This window comes from Poeciliopsis prolifica, unplaced genomic scaffold (assembly GCF_027474105.1).
Source record: "Poeciliopsis prolifica strain line A6 unplaced genomic scaffold, Auburn_PproV2 SCAFFOLD003, whole genome shotgun sequence".
Lineage (NCBI taxonomy): Eukaryota > Metazoa > Chordata > Actinopteri > Cyprinodontiformes > Poeciliidae > Poeciliopsis > Poeciliopsis prolifica.
The window spans coordinates 15,385,426-15,412,984 of NW_026562378.1; the positions used below are offsets into that span (position 1 = coordinate 15,385,426).

Here is a 27,559-nt window from a genome sequence, read left to right on the forward strand (position 1 = left end):
AATGATAATCTGCCATGCCCTTTATGTCAACTAGTTAATGTTCCTCAATTATGCATCATATTTCCATTTCCAATTCTGAATGAGCGTGAGGTCTTCAGCTATGCATGTTAGCAATTCTAATCATGGATTTATATGAATATGAGGGCAAGAAGAAGAATATGATATAAGCGCAGCTGGCTTTTCCAGACAGTCTGTTGCTTTGTTAGTCATATTTCAGCTGCTAATGTGAGCTGACTGCTGGGGTCATCTTCCTGAGCTCCATCTCTTCCCACCCCACTGGTTACCCCTACAGTCCAGGAACTTCTATTTGCAGAACCACAGCGTGAAGTGAAAATCCTCCGCAAACACACAGACACAACAAAGGCACTGGCTGAAGTTTGGAAAAACGTCACAGATTTTTACTTCCAAAGTCAATTAGCAGGAGTGCCATTGGGCTGGTCAGTCAAACAAACCACTTTGTCTGCTGCTTCTAATCTCTTTGTATTGTGAAAGTTTTGTTTTTAAAAGTTAACTCATACTTTGATAGCTGAATGTATGAAACCTGCCTGGGAATTCCCATTTCAATAGATTTCTGATGGATTTTTTTTAACAGTGGCAATCTGTCTGCCACTCCTCCATTTGACCTCTTCACAATTTTATCCCTGGCTTGTCTGCTGGTCTTCATCATCCTGTTTATTCACTAATGTTCTCTAGCAAATCTTCACGTCCTTTACAGAATAGCTAAATTTATGCAGAGGTCAAATTACACAGGTAGGGACTCCAATTAATAATCAGGTTCATTCTGAATGCAATAGGCAGATGTAGAATTTATTTAGTGGTATAAAAGTTCTATCGCATACTTGAGAACTTATATTTGTAAGAAACTATAAAAACCAAGTTTGCAAAACTAATCCCTGAGACAATTAAACAGAAAATATGTGAATATTTAATTACTTGGTTCACACACCCCAGGAGCTTATTACGTCTGCAGTGATCATTATGAATCATAAAAGAAATGCACAGAAAAAAATAGATTTGAATAACTCACACCTCATATCATAAGAAGATGTGAATCTTGCCTAGTAAATTTAAGTTCATTGTCATTCAGGGAGCAACAAGGCCTAAACATTTCCAACCTGCCTAACTCCAAACTGAGACTTGTTAATTAGGACCATTATTGTTGTTAGAAAAGTCTTAAGTTCTTTGCTGCAGTTTCATATGTCTCCTTTAGTTTAGTCCATTAATATTTTTGCTCAAGCTGTATTTTGGAAAATGTTCAGGCAGCATCAGCACAGGTGCCTATTGGTTTTCATGTTGGTTGATGATTGTATTATGACTGACATGAAAAGGCTGAGGCTCCCCATAACGACAGACGGCTTATGTGATCTCTGAGCCACCCCCAACGTTCCCTCTCATCCTGTTTGCACAACAAAGGCCTGGATACACTGCAGCAGCAGCTTATACGCTCTGTCATTTTTACACCCTAATATACTCTGTTTTTATTCTAATTTACTTTAAGGTGCCTCAAAATATCATGTAGATTCAGAATGAATATTTAAATAATTTGGCTATTGCCGTTTTGCATGATGTCGTCAAAAGTTAACCCATCGCTGGATTTGGAGCACTCTAATGGCACATTTAATAACTTTGCAAAATTTATGATAATGTGATAAACAATCACAAACCAATCAATTCTTATAATAACGATCATCTTGTACATCCTACACACATTTATATATCTAAAACATTGAACAATTAATAGTGAACTTTTGATCAGTTTGATTTAGTCATCTTTCCAGACTCATAGCCAGAACCCTAAAGTGACCAATGGAGACAGACACCAGCTCCTTGCAACAATGAAAGGATGAATATCATCAGCAGGGATGACCTCCAATAAAAACCAAAATGAACATCAAATCTTCCTTTTCTGTACCATTGGTGTCAATAAATGTACAGAGCCTTGTATGTCATCTTTTCAGCAACTATTATAAACTACTTGTAAGTTTATGCTTATAAAGAATGCTGGAGTTAAGTTAAGCAGGTTAGAAATCATTGTTTTATTGACTTGCTGATATATTTATGGCACGTCTGTCTACAAACTCTTTGCTCTTCTCTTGAAGGATCATTAAGTAGACATGAAAAGAAAACCTCTCAGGAGTCTGTGTGCTGTAGATCAAATGCAATGTGCACATGAATCTTCTACTGATTCAAAGATTAACACATAAAGATCAGGTACACATTTTGGGGGGATCCTTTCACTGCAGCTTACTGCAGTGAAGCAAAGATTTTAAATACTTTATTCACGCATATAGAAAAAAATAATAGTTGCAGGCATAGTTACCCTGTAGTCACTGGCAGTGACAAAGAATATGGGTTGGAAAGCCAGCCAGATGATGCAGGTGGTGTACATTGTGAACCCAATGAACTTGGCCTCGTTGAAGTTTTCTGGACACTTCCTCGTCTTGAAGGCGTAGACGGTGCAGAGGATGATGAGGATGCAGTTGTAGGAGAGTGACACGAGCATGCTGCTATCCTTGCTCTTACACTTGAGGGTTACCACGTCTCTTCTGTCTTCGCTAATTTCCTTCCGGATTCCGGGAAATTCAACCAAGAGCCAGATAAGGGCCACCATCAGCTGGCAGGAGATGAGAGCACAGCATATTGCCACTTGGGAAGCCGGGCTAATGAAGCGCAGCCGCTGGGCTCCATCTCTGACATTGCTGAAGATCCTAGCAATGCGGTTGGTCTTTGTTAGCAAAGCAGAGTAGCATACAGCAAATGAGGTCCCCAAGGTCAGTCTTCGCATCGTGCAGACAGCAGTGGAAGGTTTTGCAATATAGATGAACGTCATGCTGTAGCACATGAGAACTCCCATCAAGAGGATGTAGGACAGCTCACGTCCACTTGCTTTGACTACAGGGGTGTCATTGTTCTTTAAAAAAATGCCCACAACTGCCAGAGTACACAGTATGCCAAGAAAGGAGATTGTAACAGGCCCGATAGCCCAAGCATCTCCCCAGTGGATGTACTCTTCAGGCAGATCATAACACCCGGTCAAATTAGCCAATGGCCACTGACCAAAGCCGCAGTCAGCACAGGTGAACTCATCCCGCAGGTACTGGTAGGACTGGCATGGGATACATATCCAGCAGCACATGTCTCCAGGCTGCATGCTCTTCACCTCGTTCCTTTTGCATGGGTCACTGCACTGGGAAGTGGGAGGAGCCATACCAAACCAAGGTACTGCGCTGTTGTTCAGGATCAATATGTGGTCCCAGTAGCCAACTTTCTTATATACAAACTTGCCCTTTTCTTTGTGGTAGTGAAAGATGTTGTAGCGACTGATGCTGTCGCCTACAGAATCAAAGCGCACAATGCTGTCTGTGTCCGCAGGTCTGAAAGGAGCTGGTGGAAAGCAGAAAGAACACAATGCATGAAGTTATTTACAGTAATAGTAAATATAAAATTTCTGTGTTTTGCTGACACTGCAACAAAATAGTATTCTTTTTTTAAATACTACAACTGTTTTGGGAAATTAATCTGTTTAAATGATCACAATCATTAATGCAGATCTGGTCTAGATCATTTTCTTTCCTCTGACTATGACTTGACTATTTGTTATGACTCCACTCCTGACACCTCCTCTTTCTTCTTTCCTTAAAGCCTTTTAACTTTCAAACTCTGGTCACATAGAATGTCACACTCACTGGGACTGCTCATTTGTAAAAACAAAGTCATCCAGCAGAGGTTGCATGTCTTATTGCTTTTGCCATTATAGTAAACACAATAAGCAAAGCTTTCTCATGAGGCTTCAGCATTAAGAGTTTCATCATACTCAGCAGAATATACCTGATCCATCTTATTCCTCAATCATATTTTGCTTTGAATTTCAGAATTTTGTCGAAGACTTCCGAGCAGGCATTCATCCATCCATATTCTTCAGCTTATCTGGAGTCGATTTGTGGGGGTAGGAGTCTAAGTAGGGACGTCCAAGCTTCCCTCTCTCCAGCCACTTCGGCTAGTACCTCAGCTAGCCCAAGGTGTTTCCGGGCCAACCGAGAAACATAGTCCCTCCAGCATGTTCTGGGTCTTCCCCAGGGCCTCCTCTCTACGGGACAAGCCCGAAAGACCTCACCATTGAGGTGTCCAGGAGGCATTATCACCAGATGCCTTAGCCATCTCAACTGGCTCTTCTTGATGTGAAATAACAATGGCTCTACTCCAAGTTTTTCTCGGATGACCGAGCTTCTCACCCTATCTCTCAAACTGTGAGTCCTGGTCCCAAATGCTCATATGGACGTTCTTATGCCTGAACATGGTTTTCATTATGGACAATCCATGACGAGAGCAGAAGTCCAACAATAGAACACCACACGAGTTCAGATCAGGGGGTTGTTCCTACCAACCACACCCTGTCATTGCCCACATGAGAGTTGAAGTCCCCCAGTAGAACAAGGGATATTGCCGTTGTAAGAGATAATTTTAAAAATATCATTTTTAAGGATAGAACTTGAGCTCTCCTCAAAATTTTGAATCTTTTCATGGCAGAGGAAAAGGATACTTCAGGTAATCTGGTGCAGGCTGCCCGCAGAACTGATGTCAATAAAAACTTATCTGTATTCATAACCCAACTCAAACCTTTCTGACTGTACGAACTCAGCGTATATCCAACACTTGTGTGGCCTCTTTGTAGCCCTATCTTTATTTTTAGTTTTTTATGTGAGATTCTGTGTCTCTTATGACTTCTGGTAAAGTTTTCTGTGCTGCATACAATAATATTGAAGTATTATTTTGCGGCATGATAAATGTTCATTGGAAGAATGATTCTTTGAGTTTCTGCATTTTATTTATTTTCATCTAGTTAATTTTATAATCAATTAACCATGCATCCATCCATTTTCTTTCCACCGTGTCCCTAATGGGGTCAGGAGGGGTGCTGGTGCCTATCTCCAGCGAACGTTTCGGACAGGGTGCACTCTTGACAGGTTGCCAGTCTGTTGCAGGACACTGAGACAGACAGGACAAACAACCATGCACACACACACTCGCACCTAAGGAGAATTTAGAGAGACCAATTAACCTGACAGTCATGCTTTTGGACTGTGGGAAGAAGCCTGTGTGCCTGGAGAGAACCCACGCATGCACAGGGAGAACATGCAAACTCCATGCAGAAAGAACCCGGGCCAGGAATCGAACCCAGGACCTTCTTGCAGCAAGGCAACAGTGCTGGAATCAGATAACATTTATTACATATTTATTAAATTACATGTGCTATAAAAATGACAGAACTTTACATGCACTCATAATGAAGAGACATTTGAATTTTCTGCAGACTTGAATGACTGTAATGGAAAAACTGCATTGATTTGCAGAAAACTGGATAATATTGCATGTTTTCTGTTTGAAATTTCCCCTCATTTATATTGAGTGAAAGTTCTGTCTACAGGCTTTAATATAACATATACATCCACGAGAGATCCTAAGATTAACTTAGATATGCAGCTGCACACATACAAGAAGCTAGTGGATTGATGGAGCAGGTGCAAAAAGATTAAAGTTTGAACCTTAAACTCAGGTGGATGAACTCACTCATATCATGCACATTGCTTTGTCTATCTAAAATGAATCGGACAGACCACAAAACAGTTATTCACAATCCTAACTTATAGAACTGATTGAATAAAAGTCATTTAGACAGTTGCAGAGTACCAAAACGTTTTGTGGCAATTGGCAAGCTTCTGCCATAATTTTGTCGGAATATTATCAGAACTGACAGAACCCATTTCAACTGCTTGCTGTCCTGGCACTGGGCCAACTTTTAAGCTTACAATAACACAAAAGATTTTATTTTCTGAATTAAACTTTTAAAAACATATGAAAAGTCATATTCATGACAATAAGTGACTGTATACTTTTCACCAAAATAATATTTTACTACTTACAGTTCAAGTCTTACATGTTACCACGTTAGACTAAAATATTTTGTCCCTGTGTTTTCTGTCGGTAGTTTGCTCACCTTCAAACTTGGTCTTCAGGATGAACTCTTTGTAGAGCCTTTTTCCATTACCTGGTTTCATGGCCTCACAAACCTTAGGTGTGGCGGGGCATACTGCTTGCCTCATGTTATGCAGGGCATAGGCCATGGCATACACAGCGTTCACCACAAACATGATCTTGGACTCCTGCTCAAAGGTTCCATCTCGTAAGCTGCGTTCACTGCAGTTGACCTCCTGAAGGCTGCAGGCGAAGTGGTGCTCCCAGAACTCCTTAAACCATGGGTTCCTCTTGTTGGTATATGGGTTCAGTTTTGTGAAATAGTCTTTAAACTCTCTGATTGTGTAGGAGCCCAGTTCAATGGTGAAAGCTCCATCTGCTGCAGTCTCACTGCCCCTCACTACGCTCTCTTGTGCTCCCCATCCATCACTGGCCACCCAGATAAATGAGGTGTTCATTCGAGCAGCAGCGGACAGAAGTTCGCGGGCATCCTCGCTGCGGGTGAACAGGATCACCACCTTAGCATTCGACTTCTGCTTTAGAGAGCGGATCACGTTCTCATAGCCCTGCCGGTTCATGGAGCGGCTCACTTTGGCTGAAGTGGCGATGCAGATTTGGTGCTCACGGGCCTCCTGTTGGAAGGCATCGATGCCAGTCTCGCCATAGTCACCCTCTGATGCTACTGTTGACACGTAGGTCCAGTTGAAGTGCTGCAGGATATCAGCCATGGCCTTGGCCTGGTAGAAGTCTGGGGGCACAGTGCGGGCGAAGTAGTCATAGCGAGACTTATCACTGAGCTTTGCACTGGTGGAGGCGTAGCTGATCTGAGGAATTTGGAACAGGCGTAGGAGGTTGGCCACCTGAAAAAGTGCAACATAATTTTTTATGACTTTCCCTACAACTTTTAAAACATTTATAAAAAAAATAAAGTGAGAAGGTTGACTAATGCTTGGCCTCAAACATTTCACTCAATATTTCTAGAGGCAATAAGTTGGTAAATTGGATATAAAAGAGCACTTCTATGTTATATGAATATTTATGTGTAATTTATTAAACCCTGATTTTAGTAACCTTAGTAGACAAATATAGTTGACAACATAAAAAATAGACAATATTATAACTCAATCGTTTTAAATAGGTCTTTCTTATTTAGTACAACAAATTGTAGTATCTGCTGATATTGCATGCAAATAGCACTCTCTCCTTCTCTTACTATTGTTTTTTTTATTATCAAATTTAGAACAAGTACTTTTTGAAAAGCCCTGCAGCTCATTGAGTGTTGCTGTTGCCATCTCTGCAGCCTCTTTAACTTTTCATCACATTTGTAGAAGCACACAATTTATGTCATGTCATGTTTGTGCCCTATTTTGTCAAATCATCTGTCTTTATTATGCCAACACATGTGAATAATGCTGTTGAGTTTTCTTTGTAGCCTTTTCCTCACTGATCGGTTTGTGCTAAGCCATCCATTTGATCCTTCATAAGCTCTGTGGAAACTATGGCTTTAGCTAGACAATGCAAATGAGATCATGTCTGTTTTTAATTTCATATGGATTCATTACTAAGTGGTACTAAGTGTTCAGTCAAGAAGACTCAATTCTAGATTTTAATTGAAGTGTTAATTTAACAATGTGCACACTCTATTTGGAGTGTTATACTTTTAAAATTCAGCAGTTTTTTTTATCTCAAACTTTTTTCCATGTCAGTTTTGAACAAGGCTGCAAAATCACAAAGTGCCTTCATTGGGTGTTAATATGAGCAACTGTTCACACATAAGGATTTTGTGAGAGTATATTTTCCTATACAGCTCTTGTTTTTTTTTTTTCAAATCAAGTGGTGTTATCTTGAAATACCTTCACATCCCTCTACCCAGACTAATATATTGATTTTCTTGTGAGTTTGTTGGTGCTTTGGCCACCAGGGTGAATAACAAATCCTTTTCTGAAACCTCAATGTGCAATCCATGTTAAACACAAACCTGCTGAAATAATTGCCATGCATGGTTGAAACAGGAAGCCTCTGCAATTACTTTCTCACAGAGCATTGTAGAGGCATGACAGAGTCAGTAAAAACTTGTCATTCTGCAGCATACCCCAAGAGACACAGTAGTGATTAGTGAGAACCCATGGGCTTCAATATGGCTGCTCCCTCCCTCAAGCATCATTGTATGCCTGGAGGTTTTCCAAACAAGGTTTCCCCCCGGATTTAATTGGAAGCGTCTACACTCACACTGAGAGCCATTCAGCTCACTCATTCTGCCATCACATTATAGTCTATTTACAGCAGAATCACTTTTTTGTGTATGATTAATTCCCTTTGCTTGTTATTTAACAACCTATTCTGGAATGTCAATCAGTTAGACCACTAATTTTAAATTAACAGCGATCTCATATATTTGCCAAGAAGCTCTCCTTAAATGTCATCAGCTTATGAAGTGAACTTTAGCAACTATATTGAGTCAGACGAATATGAGAAGGATGTGCCATTTTTTGTCTCTGGAGAGACTCAGTCACATGTTATTATTTCCATTTTTTAAATCTGATTGCAGTAGTAAATTATGCAAAATCAACTTCTTATCATGCATCTTATCTTGTTAGACTTCCCTTCATCTTCTTACAATGGATACCTGGTCCTTTTCATGCTCTTTTTAATCTGCTCACCTGCAGCACAAGTGAAAGATTTGTGGCTACCGATGACAAAGACTTGGAAAAACCTTTAATTAGATAATTTTTTTTAATTACAGCATTTAAACTATACCTTTACTTAATTGGAGAACAAATAATTATTGGTGCAATAAACCTTTTAAAGATTATGCAATTGACACATTTTCACATTTGTGGTAAAATTGTGTATAATTCACAGTTTTTAGGAACTCCAAGCAACACAATCTGTTTCTGTGGTTACCAACCTTTACTCAGCTCCATGTTTATCTTGCCACAAGGCACACGGAGGAACATGGTTGGATGGTAGAAAACAAAACATCTCTAAAGCTCAGTGTTGGGAAAGGAAAGAGTAGTTCTTGGGGGTCAAATGGTATCCAGAGCAACCATTAAACACTTTCTACATGCCACTAACAAAGAATAAATACATGGCATAGCTCCTCAGGCCGGCTGTTTAGTATGATGGAGGGCCTACTTCTCCTCAAAAAACCCTGAGGACTTTGATAGGCTCTAAATAATCATGAACATATCATGAATACCATCAGCTGTAAAATAAATACCAAGTTCACTACATCAGAAAACTGTAAATGGAGTCTTTTAGTTAGATAACACTCCAAAACACATGGCCAACTTAAGACACACGGTCAAATTAACGTAGAAATGGTTCAAGAGATACAAGCTCAACAGTTTTCTATGGCCATCTCAGGTTACAGAGCTAAAACTCCTATTTTTTTAAAAATGTGCCGTGAGCAGAAGAGGAGAGCAAAAAAGAAAAGCCAGGACTCTAGTTAATCTAGGGAGATTGTGCAAAGAGGAGTGATCAAAGATACCCGGCTCTGTACGCGCCATGCTTGTGACATGTAACAGGAGAAGACTAAGTGCTGTCCTACTTGCAAAAACAAGTGGCACAAAGCTTTAAAATGAATTTTGTAACCTGCGATCTTGTTAAAAAATATCTTAAAATTAGTTTTGAATAAAAATTGTTTTAAAACTATTTTAAAACATAGTTTTTTAAAATAGATTTTTGTATTTAAAATTGAATGCATATACTGAAGTTATAGGTTTGACTTTTCTGAAACAAGGAATGTAAGATTATCCTGATACAAAGAGATGTGTTTTTATATCAGCAAATTTTCACCAGTGTGACAATAGATCCCTGAGTAAGCTGTTCTGTCAATGAGAAATAAGTAAGAAATAATTCTCTTAAGCTTCATTGTTAATGTAACCAGTTTCAGACATAAAGCCATACTTTTGTGCTTCATCACACCAGAATTAAAACAAATTCTGGTGTAAAAGCTCTAAATTAAACAAAAACTGAATTATTTTGTCTAAAAATACCGACATTAATCTTAGGAATGCCTAAGTTTGCAGACCCCAAACGTGACTGAAACAATAAACTGCAAGTAATGCAGATCCGCTCCCCACTCCTGAAGGGGGAAAATGGAAGAAATGTGATGTATTTAGGTATGTAAATTACAGCTATGAATCTGTTTTTCCCACTAGCTCTCCAGAGTAATCTCCCCGCAGGGATCATATTGACAGATGCAATTTCATCCTTCTAACACCTCTTTAAAGACATTTTTTATGAGCAGGCTGTCCCATGCTTCTAAATTGAGTTATATATGTGCTTCATATATTTATGTTGATTTTTTTTTTCATATTTTATGTCATTACATGTATGTATTATTAAATAAAAATACTTTTTACTTGCTTTTAATCTCCTTACACTGTTGATACTTTTCTAATATGTTATCATTATAAATGCTGTTGTGACACAGTAACTACTGTGTAAAAACCTGCGTCAAATCAAATCAAAACCAGAGATTAAATCTATTTTTAAAACTTAGGAGTATTAAATTAATGAATCTTGGTGAAAATTTATCTATTTATTTATCTATATTTTGAGAGTTAAACTATGAGCAGTTCTTTGTCAGTCAGGCAGTCATATTTGCATCATCAGGTCGTTTTCGCTTGCTGGGTTTTTCTGGAAGGTCTCCCTCAGTATATTCCTGGAGAAACCTGACAGCACACCTCTCAGGATGGCACTGAAGTGTGTGACAGCAGCCGTCTGTTCGTCCTCATTCAGTATTTCTCCCCTATTCTCAATCGCAAAGCAGCAGCCACAATACTTGCTCAGGAGAACCTGATTGCGCTACATCATTTCTTTAAAAAAAATACTCTGGGATTAATGATAATGAAGATGTACAAACGTAGATGATTGTATGCTTTCCAGAGAGTGTTTTCGTTTAGCAAAAAAGACTGCATTTGCAAACCTTTTAAAATAATAATAATAATGACCTTATTAAAACAGAATGTTATATTATTGCAATTACGGCCACAGTCGATAAGGGTGATGTCTTGTTTTGGTTCCATTATTCAGAAGGTTCATTAGTGAAGCTGTATGACTCTCGCTCTGCAGTGTTCCCTTTGTCCACCCAGAGTCTCTCAGCAATATCAGAGTCCCTGCTTTTATATGCAGGGAGAAGCCGCTAAAATATGGAGACCAATATTAAATACAGAGAGTATGATTACTGAAGCAATAAGTCAAGATGAAAGCCTGTACAAAGTCCTTTCTCTTTGATTTTGATCACCCAGGAATGACTCTCGTTGAGGTTATTTTTAACAATCTGCCACAGTCAGATATTCAACAAAACACACAATCAATATTCAGTATGTACTCTGTAATTTATAATTAGTGACAGAATAATTCCTGTCTGTTACATTTTCAAAAAGTGACTAACAAGCATCTTTGTGTACAAAATTAGCTAAAACGATAGAAATGTGGTTTTCTTTTGTAAGGTATGTAAAATACAAAGAGCTTGTTTTTCCCCACTTTCAGCACCAACGAGCCTTCATCAGACCTATACTACAGTTAAAAATGAGTCCTCACAGCGAAACTGCAAAGGTTACTGATAGTCCATCAATAGCAGGAACAAATGAGCCACTGCACTTTGCTTTAGGCCAAAAAACATATTTGGGAAACTTAACGGTAAGATCAGGGAAATGGGATCCCAGGTTAGTATTTCTGCAGAAGCACTATGGAAAACTGAGACACAGATGCAACTTCTGGAAGTCTCTTATTCGTATGTCATGTGTCTTCATTTTTCATTTAACGTGGCGAGTCCACCGTGTGCCCCTGGGGTCCCTGTCAGTTTGAGCTCTGCTGTAGCAACAATAGATGTCTTCTACTGTAACTGCAGTAGGGTGTGCATGCGAGGCTCACCAGAGACCCAGAAATACATGTGAAAAATAAATACATATCAAGTGCATAGTTTTGACTCCTGCATACAAAGGGAAATGTAAATCTGTAATGTAAATCTTAAGAAGAAAACAACATATTTCAACATGAAGGCATGTAGAAAAGAGGTAGAGCTGTTGGATCCACATATCCATCTGTGGTTCAGTTCCTGGACCTTTGCTGCACGTCTTCCCACTGTTGCTCTCTCCACATCCCTGTCTAATATAAACGCCACTCTTGCTACAAAAAATAAACATTTTCTAACACTACTAATATTAAAAATCTATACTGATCATTAAAACTGGCTACATCAAGAATGAAAGTACTATAAAAACAGTAAGCTAACCAACATCAATTTATTTATATATTTTAGAATATTTTGTTTCAGGAGGGTCTGGTGTGCCTCACAAAAAAGGACAAACATTTTGTTCTTCTGTATTTTCCCCCTATTCTCAGTCGCAAAGCAACAGCCACAATACTTGCTCAGGAGAACCTGATGGCACTTAAAAAAAAAAACTCTGGGATTAATGATAATGAAGGTGTACCAATGTAGATGATTGTATGCTTTGCAGAGAGTGTTTCCATTTAGCAAAAAAGTCTGTATTTGGAAACCTTTAAAAAAGCTTTTCCAATTGATCTTTCAAGATCATTTGGGAACAAATTTATCCTCCAAGTGGTCAAGAGCAATTAGAAATTATTTTGTTAATCCTATCGGACATACAAGAATCATCCATGTTTTTCAATACAATGTATGTCAATATCTGGTATCAAGTGTACATTTGCTGTAACCTTGCTTTTCTTTGACTTCCACTCCTTGGGAATTATTTTAAAGATGTGCTTTGAAAATTGCCAATTGTCTAATAGCTGATACTTGACTGTCGGAGTGGTTTCCTTGGTAACAATCTTTTTATTACCCACCTCACATGATGCTGTCATCTTAACACCATTCTTTGCTGTCATTATTACCCTGAAATGCTCCTGATTTTACATATTATTGCACCAAGTTGCAAAAGTCCAGAGAAGTTTTATTTAGCTGGTCTTTAATTGCCAGATTCTTGACAGTCCCTTTTTATACAAAGAGACAAAGACAAAAACATTTTTAGGGGGAGGGAGGATGAAGTATGGAGGTGTATAATCAGCTTGAATAAAACATAAAATATATTTTACACAGTGAATCATGCATTAAATATGTATTTTAGTTGCTACAGCACATCATTTTTAAGAAATATTGATAACAATCAAAGAATAATGTCATTCAAAGACACCTTGCTCAACGTTAATAACAAAGCAGCAAAAAACCCCATAAAATCTTGAAAATGTTTTTAATATGGGGAACTTTACTAGCAGAGTTGAGAATATGGACTGTTCAGCTTTGGCCATATACTTGGTGCGTTCATGTCTGTGGGTCACAGCTGTCTGATGAGAGCCTGATATTAGTGTCTGTGTTGCTGGCAATGCACTGGGAGAGAGGAGCCTATGCCAACTGGCTTGCCGAGACTATTTCAGGAACAAGAAATTCTTCACAATAAACCTACATCTATTATTTCCTCCCACCAGCAAAACAAAGCTCATAACAACAGCAACCTTCCCAGTAGTTCTCAATACTATACGGATACAGTTTAGTGTTGTCAGCTTAAAGCTTTAACATGCTACTTCTTGCCCATAGTGTTGTTCAAAGAAACTAAATATTAATCCAGCAATAAAATGTAAACTCTTTCCACATATGTAGTGCATTCTAAATAATAGCTGCAGGCTGTGAATGTAGACTGACCTGTGATATTGAGAACAACAGCTCTAAGGCAGATAAAATGAACTGAAGTGCATCCCGACACGGATAAGCTTGGAGAATAATATGATAATAATCGTGTGACTCCAAACAACCTTGCAGTCATTACAGAGCTTTCCCTGATGCTGAATGACATTCGGATGCGATAATTAGAGAGCGGCGATGTGCTCTCCGAATGCAGCTACATAACAGTTTCAAGGAGAGCATCGCATGGCAAACAAGAGCTTTTTGAAGTCAACACCAAAGCAAGATTTTTCTTCCATCTGTAAAAGTGTGAGGAGGCAGAAACTCAATAAAGACAGACCCTCTCCTCCCCCACCGCATCACACTCCAGAGGAGCTAATAAAGCACAGGAAACCAAAAATATTAAACTTCAAATACACGGCAGGACAGATGTTATAACCTCAAATTATTGAGAAGTTTCCCAGCAGGCTTAACAGAGGTATGACAGGGTTTGTCTAATTTTCTTGCAGGATTTTTCCAGTGTTTTTTTTTCTTCCTACTATGATTCATACAGACTAAGTTCAACTATCATGGCTGGTGAAGGTTTTGGTATGCCTTGAAACGTCTACATGGTTCCACATTACAAGCACACTCTGTATGTATTTTATCAGAATTGTATATGAAAGAGCAACGCAAAGTGGCGCATTAGTAGGAGTAAAACAAAAGGTGGTTTTCACATTTTCCATTACAGAAACATTTCTGCGGATCGCTGCAGCTTCTTGTAGTTCTTGTCTGTTTTTTGATGAATGCTCTCTTTTTCTGGGCTGTTAGTTTCAGTTCACAGTCACATCTTGGCAGGTTTGCAGTAATGTCATAGTGCTTTCATTATTGAATGATGGATTGAATAATTGAATAATTGTTTGATATTGTTTTTATAATCTATCCTACTTTAACCCTGTGGATTCCTGACCTCTAAACCATCACAGAGATTTAATTAAATAAATGGCTCTGTTGAGTATTTTTTTATGTACTAGCATCACAGTGAAGGGGTTGAATAAAGATGTTACACTTTACACATCTTTATTTGTAAAACAAAAAAAAATGTTTTTGAAATATTCCCAACTTTGTGTTAGTCTATTCCATAAAATCTGAGTAAAAGACGTTTAAGGCTGGTGCATATAAAGTTCAAGGGGTGAATAATTGCAAAACACTGCATACAATTAGAAAGATTTGTTGTTTTCAGGGGTTATTTTTCATTGCGAGTTCATTGTGAGTAAAGTGAGTTTATGTCCAGGAAAAACTGACCTATGACTCTGAGCCATTTTGCTCTGATTGTTGTGTAGTTTCTGAGGCAAAAACACCACATATCGATTTCAAGACTCGTCTCTCATATTCATTTTTATCAGTCCCGAAAGCATGTCAGAATGTAGCTGAAAATTATTTCATTGTTATTCCTCACATTATTTTTCTGGTTTAAATTCATAGCTGTAAAAGTGTGTGGGCAGCAAAAGAGTCTGAGTCATCACGCCCGGTTGGTTTATATAGCTAACATCCCTGATGGCAATTAAAACTACTTCGAAGAACTTGAACACAGAGAAGAAATAACAAGGAAGGAAAAAATGCATTAGGATGAGTGAGAGGGCCATGAAAGATTTTTTAAAAAATGTGCTTGGCTAATTATGAGCTGATCCCTTTGTGGGTAATGAGAAGCTTGTCTCCCACCATTGCTGCCATGGCTCATCTTTGGCCCGCCCTGTCACAGGCAGGTGGACACATCCCTGCCAGCCAACAGAGGAGCAACCCCACAGATGGGAAAAGTTGCTCTTCTCAAAGTTCCCCGGGATGGCCCCTGGCACTCGTCCTCCTCACTTTTATAATGCCCTTCATCTTCACAAAGTGCTTCACTGGGACAAACAGAGACTGTGTAAAGCAGTGACCTCTAAAGAAAAAAAAGAAGAAAAAAAACAACTATGGGCTTCAAGCCGTTCTCTCACAGTTCTGTCCATTTTAATGCCAGGAAGGGAAAGCCAAACAAAACGTCTCTCCAAATAGAGGCAGAAGAAGTATGTATTCAAATACAAGAGAAAAGGGGAAAGCTCACAAAAGCTGAGAGTTTCCTTTGGAGTCTCTGCTTGTTGAAAAGCTATTCACACAGAGATATGCAAAACAGAAATAAAAAAAAAAACAAAAAAAAACATGCTGGTCTTTTGCTAAAACATCGCTTAAAAACATGACAGTTGTGAGAGATCCATAGAGGTGTGAGAGGAAGTCCTGTTTGTAATAGTGGAGGCTTTAAGTGAGCCTAATATGCTGGTGGGTATCCTCTATTCAGCCTGTCAGAGTCTCAATTCAGCTTTAACCTGCTGAGTTCAGGCTTTTAAATATGCAGACTCTTACAAGAACATAACCAACAATGAATCACACTGTGGCTGCAGCCAACAACCCAGACAGGAAGCAGCATCTTCCTCTTTCCTTTCTGGGTGCCAATTAGCCATGGGATAGAATGAGATTCTCACAGTATGGTAACTTTACATAAAAACACGGCTATATCACGCTTTTTGGTGTTAAATTTTGCTTTCAACTCCCTGTTGAGTCAAGTAGGTACTGGTCTGAAGTAGTTTGATGCAACAGGATGGTGTGTGAGAGAATCTGATCTTGTTTCAATAGCGGCCAAACATGAACATATTCACACACTGAAAAGAAGATCAGCAGGCATTGTGTTTAAGTAGCTTTGCCGAATCCACTCTGACATGCGGCAGGTGAGGAAGCTTGTACTGAACCACAACTTTCTGATTGCAAGACAACTACTCCACAATGAGCTGCGGCTTTCCAACAGACAATAAAACAGAGAGGATAGCAGGCAACCGCCTTTACGTTTACGAAACAGTGAGAAACAACATTTCATCCGTCATTCCACTGTCTAGTCCTGCTTATTTTTAGAGGTGCCCAGTGACCAATCGCTGGTCAATAGGCGAGAGGCGAGGCACACCCTTCACAGGTCCTCAGCTGATCTGGGCAACCAATCGACAGGATGAACAATGAACAGTACTTTTTAAACTATTCCCAACTGCTAACAGGTCCAGGCCAAGGAGCAACAAAATAAAAAAATATAAATATATTAGTCCAGCTGCGAACTAGTCAAAATGTCAAAGAATATGTGTTGTGTAACAGATTTAATAATCAACAGTCTCAGCCTGTTTCAAGCATTAAAGTAACCCAACCGTATCAACCATAAACAGCTGAATACTCATGACCTCTCCTATTAGATTAATAATAGATGTGCTGGAGACCAGGAATATATTTTTAAAGTTAACTGGAGTGCAGCAGCTCCCTGCATAGACACACACACACACACACACACAAACACAAGCATGAGATGAGGATTATATGATAGTCACAGAGCTATAGAAGGTTTGCTTCATTAGCTCTGCAGAAACCAGCAGGGATGCTGCTGGCGGTGCGTACTAGCCGAGCCAAGCACCGCTGTGAGTGTAGTCTGTGAGCAAGAGATGGGTGTTTTCCCCAGTATTCTGAGGACTGATGTGGTATAATTATTAAGTTTGCACTTTCCTTAATAAGCATTTAACAATTTAAAAAACTGAGATGTCACATATTCATCACTGTTTAAACACAGGCCCTAAAAGTCAGTTTATGACTAAGCTTCTAAATCTAAAGAATAAAAAAACTTGATCTGAAAACAACTACAATGAGATGTTTAATAAAAAATAAGCTGAGGGAGTCAACATTGGGTATAATTGACATTTTTGTGTTGAGACAGCTAACCATTTACACTGCTTAAAAATCATAAGTTAATCTGATACATAGAAACCGGAAGCCTAGACTCTTTTCATTTATCAAGAAACAGCCAACAGAAACCTTTCAGCTGTGAGGAAATAACACTGACCACTGTGAGGCTGGCCTGTGCAACCCAACTGCTTTATGTATGATAAAGAAACGCTGTGATCTGGAGTTAAAAAAATGTGTAACAATATCATTCCTATTCATTATAACTAACTCCTGGTGCACTGTAGTAGTTATATTACCTAAGGGAAGTGAAAAAAAGTCATTAATTATGTTCAGACACTTACCCGCTGGCTACTTTTAATATATGTGTGGGAAAGGTCAGGATGCAATTCAGAAATGAAATCACTGCCACAGTGATTTTGTGAATGTTGATGCTTCAAGCACTGGTGGCAAATTGACAAAAAAAATACTGAAACTCTTTAGACTCAGAGAAAAGTTAGTTAAAAAAAAAGTGTAAGGATCTAAATATGAGGGACTGTGAAGATGTGAGTCGCCAGTCTGTCGCAGGGCAACACAAACAGGACAGGCAATCATGCACATACTCACTCCGAGGGAGAATTTAGGTGTGTATGTGTGTCATGTTTTTGGACTGTGAGAGGAAGCCGGAGTACCCGGAGAGAACCCATGCATGCACAGGGAGAACATGCAAACTCCATGCAGAAAGACCCCGGGCCGGGAATCAAACCCAGGACATTCTGGCTGCAAGGCAACAATGTTGCCAACTGCTCCACTGTGCAGCCTGAATTTAATTCAATTTAATTGAATGACATTTAATTAAAAACAACAGTGTAAAACTTTAAATATCTGTTTACCAGGACATGATTTGCACTGAGAATAATTAGAGCAGAATGTATCACATCATTATATTGAAGGTATTCACATGCAAATTAGAGAAAGTGTTGAGAAAATTCAGCTCTTACCCAAAGGGGCTCAAATCTAACTTGACCAATTACAATAGACTACAAACAAAGGAGTATTTTAATTGTACTGCTGAGAATATTTTGCAATCGATGACTGTCTAACTGTCTGGGAGCAAGGGAACCAATCAACAATACTTTTTTCTTTGTTTGTATGGACAGACTTTCTCTACTGGTATATTCAGTTATTTTTTAGGTCTGGCTATGGGAAGAATGAAGATTAGAATGAAAGCATGTTATTCACTCAAGCAATGTTGAATATTTAACTTTAATTTTTGAAAACTCTGATTTAATGGGGAGTCAAATGAATGAACCTACTTACATTTTTGACAAGACTTGCATTTCTTATTTTGGCTATTGAGAGCAGTAATGGCTTGTCCCTGTACACGCTTCTTACATCAACAGGCTCTTGTTTTACATATAGTATAAGTTACAAACACTGAGGCATCCAAACAACAACTTTTCATTTTACTTTTGATGGACATTTACTGAAGTTTTATATCTAGTTTAGCTTTTAGTTTTGTTTAAAAGTGTTCTTGCTCATCAGCACATTTTTCTCCAAACTGTTTCAATGATTTAGTGTCTTTATAAAAAAGTGTTTTCTTTTATCTTGTTCTTTTTTCATAAGCTGTATTTCCAAATACCTCTTAACAGATTACATGTAAATATCCAAAAATTAAATCAAAGGATCACCTTATTATACTCATATTCAAGTTATATGGTTGACCTGAAAACTATCAGGCTGAATAATTTTATTCAGCCTATTATAATTTTATAATTTCATCTAAATGTTGCTGTGTTTTTTGGGGATTTTTTTTTCCTCTGAGGATTTTTTGTTGGCTCCAGTGGCCTGTACATTTTTTTAAAAGTAGGCTGACAGGAAAGAAAGGCAGAGAGAGGAAGACATGTGGCAAATGTCGCTGAGGCCAGGAGTTGAACCTGTGACGGCCGCGTCGAGAACTAAGGCCTCCAGGTGTGGGTTGTGCAAACCCCCTACGCCACCACAGCACACCCAGTTGTTGGGTTTTGTGACTGAATACATATATTGTTCAAAAAAGATCAATTGAGCTTCAATTGCTATTTTCTGGTGATTTTTCTTGTTTTAAATAAAAATAATATTAAAAAGATTTTACATTGGACTGTTCACATATATTTTAGGTCAGCATCTAAAGCACCTAAAGGTTAGAAATAATAAAATGCTATTTGTTTGCATTTCAACAAACATTCAAAAGCCTTTTGGGGTTTTCTTATAATTTAACTGCTGGTCTGTGATACCTACTACAATTTTCTTTCTTTTTCTTTACATTTACTTTCAAATGTGAAGTCAAACAATTTCTCCACTTACTTGAATTGAAACGTCACTGTAGGATCCTCCAATAACTCCAGTAACAGAACGTGGAACGTTATTTTCGACGGGTCTGGAGCCATCAGGGCAGATGAAGCCATGATCATCCACCTCATCGAGGGACGACCTGACAAAATCCAAGGCTTGCTCCAGACCGTAGGTGTCTTTGGAGCAGGTGTCCAGGATGTGCGTCCCCAGCCGGAGCCCAGGAAGGATGCGATTGTTGGAGTTAATCTCATCGAGGGCAAAAAGCATGGCTTCCAGTCTCTGGATGCCCCGCTCCGCGTTGATTTTCCCACAGTCCTCTGACCCTTCACCTTTCTCATGCACAGGGAACAAGCCCCCAATCATTAAGTCCCCGTCTATGAGGATATCACGTTTAGCTGAAAGCGGTGCTCTGATGATTGGCAGGGCCCCGGGTATCAGAACCTCCAGCAGGAACATGTGAAAGGGCCAGTGAAGGGCAAAACTAACCTTCCAGTTGGTGCAGAGCACTGCATGCAGCATGGTAGGATCAGGTTGCAGGGTTGAGCTGGTCAAAGAAGAGATTGGTGAATGTTCACAAGGACTGAAGGCAGACAACTACTAAATCTCCTGAGCACAGCATTTCTGGTGTTTTCTGAAAGTATGAGGGAGAAGCAATCACAAAAAAATAAATAGATTAGCTTTTTTACATGTACAAGAAAACCTCAATGAAGACGTTTTGAAGCACATAATTTAATAGTACATGAGAACCAGCTGGAGGTCAGTCTGATTAAGTCTATGGAGGTGATGCTGATCCTCACATTATATCCCCTCACCATGTTTAAACACTGTTGATCACTGGCAGTTCTTTGGAACCAATCCATCTCAGCATCTGACATGGTCCTCACTCATAAACACCGATCACAAGAAGCCCCAGCAGAGACACTGGGAATTCATAAGTATTTAGCGATCAATTATCGATATGACTAATCAATTTGATTCCTTTTCAATTCTCTTATCGAATCTCAATCAGTTAGGAAATAAACTTAAATCATTTTCAAATCATTTAAAAATGTGCCATGGTGTATTTGACTGAACCAAAATTAAAGTTGGCTTTAAAAAAATAAGAATCCTTCTGTCAAATTAACATTTTAACATAAAATCCCACTGTTTGTACATCAACAGTTTTTGTGCAGACAAATTTGTATGTTTGTCTTATCAGGAAAGATCTTTCAAGACCTAAACCGTCTCTCGATGTGGAAAACATCCTCAGATGTTATTTATTTTCACCGAGTCATTTTACTCTTCCCTGCCTCGATCAAATATGTAGCTAAAAGCGTGCGAGAGCTTACAACTTTCCAAATCCAGAATTTGTTGTGTTTTAAAGCGACTAGCGACAAATCTAGCTGCTTTCTCTGAACCAGCATCATTCTGGCTGTCCAAACATTACGTTCAATAAATTATGAAAAGTTAATCTGTTTTACTAATTCAGTTCATAAATTAACATTATGTAAACAAGCCTCGTCCATACCCATGTTCTAATTCATTGAATATCACTGTAAATGTTAAGGTGATGGAGATCGTTCATACAATATGACGCTAAATAGGGATGTCCCGATCCGATCACGTGATCGAAACTCAGGTCTGACTCGATCGGAATCGGGTGATACATCCCGATCAATGATCGGATATATATATATGTATATTTATTCTAAACACAAATGTGAATAATGACAGTTAGGATCTACCGTTATGTGGCGGTACAGAGTCAGACTGTCTCAAAACAACACATGCGCGACACTTTGCAGCAGTGACGGCCGTAAAGCGAAGCAGAATGCGACATCAGCTTGACAGGGGACCAGTGTTGCTAATTTAGCGACACCGTCGCTCCATTTAGCAACTTTCCAAACCCAGAATTTGTTGTGTTTTAAAGCGACTAGCGACAAATCTAGCTGCTTTCTCAGATCTTGTCGACAAAAAGGGGAAAGCACCGATAACTGCCATGAATACCTGAGAAGTACTGGCATAAAGTCAGTCTCGTCGTGATGCGGCCCGCTGCATGCGGCGGTACCGCTCCGCTCCGATTACATTGAATAAAATGAAAATATAGTTTGTCGCACCAAAATAAATCCCTGCATTTGATTCGCACAACCTCAGTCACTGTTTATCTCCTTCACTGTATGTAATTCTAATAACTGTATTTTGGTTAAATATGATAGTATGCAAAAATGATAAAGTTTTTACATTATTACATTTAAATAATTTTATAAAGTTTATTTGTAGTTCTGAATGTTTCAGGTATTTGAATCACTTTTGCCTCCCCAGTGTTGATATTCATTCCTATACTGCTCATATCACATGCTCAATGCAATTTCAGCCACTATCAAGGAACGGCTTTATTTTTTAAATATATATTTTTGAAGTATCTGATCAGGTCTCTGTATCAAACAATAGGCATTTTTTTTGCAAGTCTCCTCGTTGAGCATTTCAGCCACACTTTTGTTCACAGTTACAGCACTTCTTAATGAGGCAAACCAAAACTTGCAGGCCAACCTTTTATAAATAAACTTTGTCTTTTAGTGGTTGCTATCTGATTTATCGGTTTCTGTCTGAACAATAGGACCTGATTTGGCTTGTTGAGATCAAAATTTGATGAGGAGTCTAAGACACGAAGTTGTTTTTGTTGACAGACTGAAATCCTTTTGATCTTTTGAGTTTACTTTGCAAAGTGAAACTGAAACCGGTGTTTGTTTTTTTTATCACGCTGAGAAAAAAATGAGATCCCCTTAGAGTGACCCTATCAAACATTTATAGATAGTTAAGGCACTACAGAGTATATTTTTCTGAGCTTTACAACTGAGATAACACATAGACGGTGGTTCACCTCAATGGCTGTGGTTGCCATAGAAACATGATGGGTAAAAAAACAAGGGTGGGACTGCAGAGGGAAGGTGGGCAGTGAGACATGTATGCTAATCCAGCTCCCCATCATTTTGTGTGGCTTGTAGTTTTGGACTGAAGAAAGGAGCAGATGTGATGTCTGGGTCAGGGAGAAGTGCAGGATCAAATACGCCAACCAATCCGATGCAGATATTTGTAAATTGAAATTTTTGGGGTATTTGAGTCAACATATTGATCAAAGCAGATGTCAGCTGTAATGCTTTCAAAATTAACTCCTTTCTGTCCAGTCCTGGCACGGAAAGGAATTTTGTAATCATTCCATTCCCTCCCTTTGAGGAGAAAAAGAAAATAAGATGGGTATCCAATCCAAAGCTTTGTCACTCTTTATAAGGAATGCTAACATTTTGCTACTGGTTCCTGATGATTAAGTCTGTAGCTGAAATTATCAGCTCTGTTCTTGTGACTTCATTTAACCTGAATGTGCCCTGTTCCCTGCGGTCACAGATGCAGAAAACCATCACAGTTGGTGGGAGGTAAGATGCAGAGGCAGGCTACAAAAACACCCGTTTCTGCAGCTACACACAGATAAGCCCATAAGGTTTAATACGTAAATTAGAATGCTTACACTCTGAACGATGTCTTGTGACAGCTTAGAAGATATGCAACTGTCAAACAACAAAGGAAATGAGGAAAAGGAGAGGGAAAAGTGTAATGAAAAGCAGAATATCTTCCCAGATAAATATTACATCAGTGTTGTGGGTGGGAAACCTTATGATGCGCTTGTATGTTTCACAACTCCTCTGATACACAAAGAGGATTACACTAGAAAATGTACGGGGCTTGTGATGTCAAACTAGTCTTGGATCTGCTGCTGCTTTGTTCTCTGAACAGCAAGAACAGGTGGATGGCATTTCCGTGCCCTATTATTAGAAGTCGAGGTGAGAAAATAACTTGAGCAGTTGAACGGTAGAAGTCTAATTGCTCCTCTATGTTTTCTGCTGAAGCAGATGGCTGGAAAGACATTAATTCACAGTGTGAATTAATGGTCCAATAAGGAGCAGCCAATTAGACTGACCTATGCAAACCAGGCCAAGGTTGGACATCCAGGAGAACTTCTTAAACTGCAAATAAATACTACAGCACTTTATTTACAGCCATCAAACACATGATTGTGTCTAATTACTTGAAAGGCAGACTAAATGAGAGGCGTGTCGGTAGCTCACTTACGCCAGCAATAAACCAAATCTCTGCCTCCGACATCAGAGCAGTGTCTCGATAACATCATTAAAAACTATCTTGAAACGGCTGTCACACACTCACACCCAGCAGCCAATGGAGTCACTGCGCTCTCCAGCTGTCTGCGCTCAATATTCCCTCTGAAAGGAGGGTTCAAAAAGAAAAATAGAAAAAAGGCTGCAAAGCTTTTTCTCAGCTTTGAACCATCAGCTAATGCATCTCTGCTGCAGCCCTGGCACAGTGAGGAGTTTCTTCATGAAGCCATTGTCCTCTCTCTTTGAGCAGAAACAGCTAATGTGCAAGATTTGACTCAGAGAAGGGAGTCAGAGATGATAGGTGACTGGGATGTGCAGCATATTAATAGCATGAAAGGCGGTGTTTGGGAAAAGTAGATGATGGCAGACGATGAATGTGAGAACACAATTTGTTTTCGTCAGTGTAGCTCTTTAATTGAAAGAATGGAAATAAATCACACTGTTATCTTAATTGATCTGCTGTAAATGTCAAATTATCTGAGAGTGCTTCACGTCTGTTTCCACTTTTATTTAACGCTTCAGCGTAACTGACATGACATTTAATTCAGAGCCTACTTCACTGCACATGCATCCTTCAGACTCATGGTTGAAGCTATAATAACAGGGAAAAAACCCAAATAGATTAAAATAGATGAGGGGGGTAATAAAAGCGTATCCCTTTTACATATCTTAAAAGTCAATATATGCTTATTTACAAGTAAAACAAACCTTCATTAAAAAAGGGGGTAATGAAAAAAAACTGCATCTTTCATCACTCCATTTGCATGATTTCCATGATTATATAATCTCCAGCAAGGACTCAGTTTATTCCTCCACCTGGACTTGTCAGCTGCAGGAATTAGGATGCAACTGTGGTTGACCAGGAGCCAGATGATTGCATTTGAACATGGATCAGATGCATAATTTGATCCAACCCCGCACTGGGGGGAAATCTGGGCTGTCAGCCCGTTTAACTCCCAGAAACCACATTTCATTGAGTGAATAAAAAATAACAATAATCCCACCTGGATGCTTAATGGGGAGAAATCAGATTAACACAGACATACTGAGAGACAACAGGTTGACTTATTTTATGAACACATTAACTGCGCAGAAATAAAAAAAAAACACATTCTTAAATTTGTCTTCTACTTTTTTTAAATGCTTTAATAATGAGCAAAGAATATTATAACGAGGATCATAATAGAGAGAAAAGATTGCCTTCACTGCTAAGGACACATCTGTTTTTTTTTTTCCCCTCTCTTATTTGCATGCTCAGCCAAACAGAGTGATCTATTCCAACCTGATGTTTATAACTGTTGATTTTCTGCATCTGCTGTGACATATTTGGATAAAGTAAAAATATTTGTAAAGTTCTGATATCTAATAAGTAATTGTGACGGATTAGGCTTGAAAACCCCGTAACAAGAAGACAAAAACAACAAACAACTCGTCTAGAAGCCGAGCCACAATGGAAGTCCAGGGTATCTCATAGTTTCTCACCCTTTTTGAAGAAGTATGTCTCTGGATGCCTCCTCTGCACCAGCCGGGCATCGGTGATCTACACAAAGCGCGCGTCGAGGTTCGTGAGAAAGAGCCGCGTCCAGATGTTGCTCACTTTGAGCATGTTTGTTCGCCAGCTGCGAAGGATCTGTCCTTGGTGCTGAAGCGCTGTTCTCACTGGTGAACTCCTCCTGACGGGTCCGAGAACTTCTGCCTCCCCAGCCGACCGATCGATCCTCACTCAGAGGAGAAAAGAAGGAAGAGCCGGAGAGGGGATCCCACCTGTCCGACCGCAGAGGGACTCTCAACGAAAACAGCAACGAGGTTTGACTTGGGAAGTTGAGGAGCTGCTGAGAGACGCTGCTGAAGATCAATTGGATGCAACCTTTCGCTGCGCCTCCACAGAAATAGTGACGCGCCGATCTCTCCTGGCCACCCCAATTGTTTCCAGATTGGAGAACAATGAGCCTGCTCTGCAGCGGGGGACGCTGAGAAGACAAGAACAAGAAGAAAAAAGAAAACAAAACGCCTTCAAATCAAGCTCCTATCTTCTCATGTGTCTTTTCACCTACTTTAACCATCACTTTCCGAAATATGTCCAGTTATGTGAAAAAACGTGAGTGGGGCTGAGGGGGTGCATAAACAGATTACACGAGATCTTTCCTCGCTTCAGCTAATTTTAAAAAAGGGGATCTGGTTTTTATTATTTTTTTTTTCTTCCCCTCCTTTTTTCTCCACTGCTCCGCGAAGGCTGGCCAGGTCCTCGTTCACCTCCATGTCATTAAAACTGAATCGCTCTTGAGGTGAGTGGCGAAGCACTTCATAAACTTGAGAGGCACTGGGCAGTTTGGTTTTTTTCACTCCGGAAAGAAGAGGGGAAAATGCGGCCCGTGGCACCGGAGACCAAAATGCTCAGCTGTCCTTGTTCTGCTTTATCTTTTTAATTCACTTTAATTCGGTTCATTTAAGTTACAGCCAACGGCTCCGAGGTACTCTTACAAAAAGTGCCTCTTTTCTACACGATCATCTCAAAGCTGCTCACTTTATTGGATCTTTCTAAATTACTGTGGGGCAAATTTGACTGCCACAGTATTGCTACCAAATGTTTCAACTGAAATGTGGTTCAGATTGAAGCCCATGCAATGCATTGCAACACCTTAGAATTGACTGTCGACACACACAAACCACCTTTCTACGGATTTATTTGGAAAGTGCCAACAAAATAGGACCACATTTTGAAACGTATCACCTTGATAAATGATTAAAAATGTATATATATATATATATATATATATATATATATATATATATATATATATATATATATATATATATATATATATATATATATATATATAAAATCTAATTTTTTTACTAAATGTTTTTCAAAAAGCAAACATTAGATTATGAATAAATTCAGATACACATTTATTCTCATTCAGGGATAAAAACCAGACACAGATTTGCTATCATCTCCACAATTTTCTTAAAGCTTTTGTATTCCGCTTGTTTTTGTTTGTTTGTTTTCTTTTCTTAAGTTCTACTGCAAAATTCGCTCAGATTCATTTTTTTGGTTCGCCACAAAACAACTTGTGCTTTTCGCAAACTGCTAGAGATGATCGACTCGAACCAGACGTCAGTGGTGAGTGATGGGTTTGACCGGAAGTGCCCCGAAATCACCATTCTGACTGGGCCAAAACATTTTTTTGCCAGAACCACAATATAACCTACATCAATATTACATTCCTGCTGCATAATTAGCGTAGAGTGGAGAAAGAGAGAATCGGTTGCACCATTCTGCGTCTAAATTACCATGGCAATCACCTGTTAGGATTTGGTTGAAAACATTCAGCAAAATTTTTGTATCGTTGCGGTTTCACGCATCCCTTTTCTCCCCCAAACACAGACTGAAAAAGCACATCCCAGTGTTTCACTGGAGAAAGGAAGAACCTTTTTCCTGAGTACAGCGGCAATTAAAAGTGACGAGCGGGTGGTGCTGCTGCTTGTTGCATAATTGCCAACAGCCAACACAAAAGGGCCAATTTTCTCCTGGAGAGAAAAAAAAAAAGAAAAGAAAGAAAGAATAGGAATTGTGGTTTACATTGCAATGGTTGAGGGCATGTGGGTGGCACGCAGAGTTTAGATAGGAACATGCCAATTAATGTCAGGCAAAATTACTGGGCAGAGGAGGAAAGCGCTTCAAGTCAGCGGTCAGCGCGCATCAGTGTTCCTGCTGCTCTTCCTGCGTTGACAGCAACAATCTACAATGAATCCT

General features: G+C 39.1%; 1 protein-coding gene across 2 annotated transcripts in view; it reads right to left on the reverse strand.

Moving 5' to 3' along the window:
* Nucleotides 1-25,959, reverse strand: part of grm2b (glutamate receptor, metabotropic 2b) — a 29,098-nt gene extending 3,139 nt beyond the window's left edge. Inside the window, exons 1-4 of one of the 2 annotated variants that reach the window (XM_055022917.1) lie at nt 25,285-25,959; nt 19,667-20,285; nt 5,996-6,833; nt 2,321-3,384 (exon numbers count right to left, since the gene is read on the reverse strand). In XM_055022917.1, the coding sequence (XP_054878892.1) occupies nt 2,321-3,384; nt 5,996-6,833; nt 19,667-20,173 (2,409 nt within the window). In that variant the 5' untranslated portion in view covers nt 20,174-20,285; nt 25,285-25,959. The remainder of the gene's footprint in view (nt 1-2,320; nt 3,385-5,995; nt 6,834-19,666; nt 20,286-25,284) is intronic. The other variant, XM_055022912.1, reaches the window with a different exon arrangement.
* Nucleotides 25,960-27,559: the final 1,600 nt, after the last annotated feature.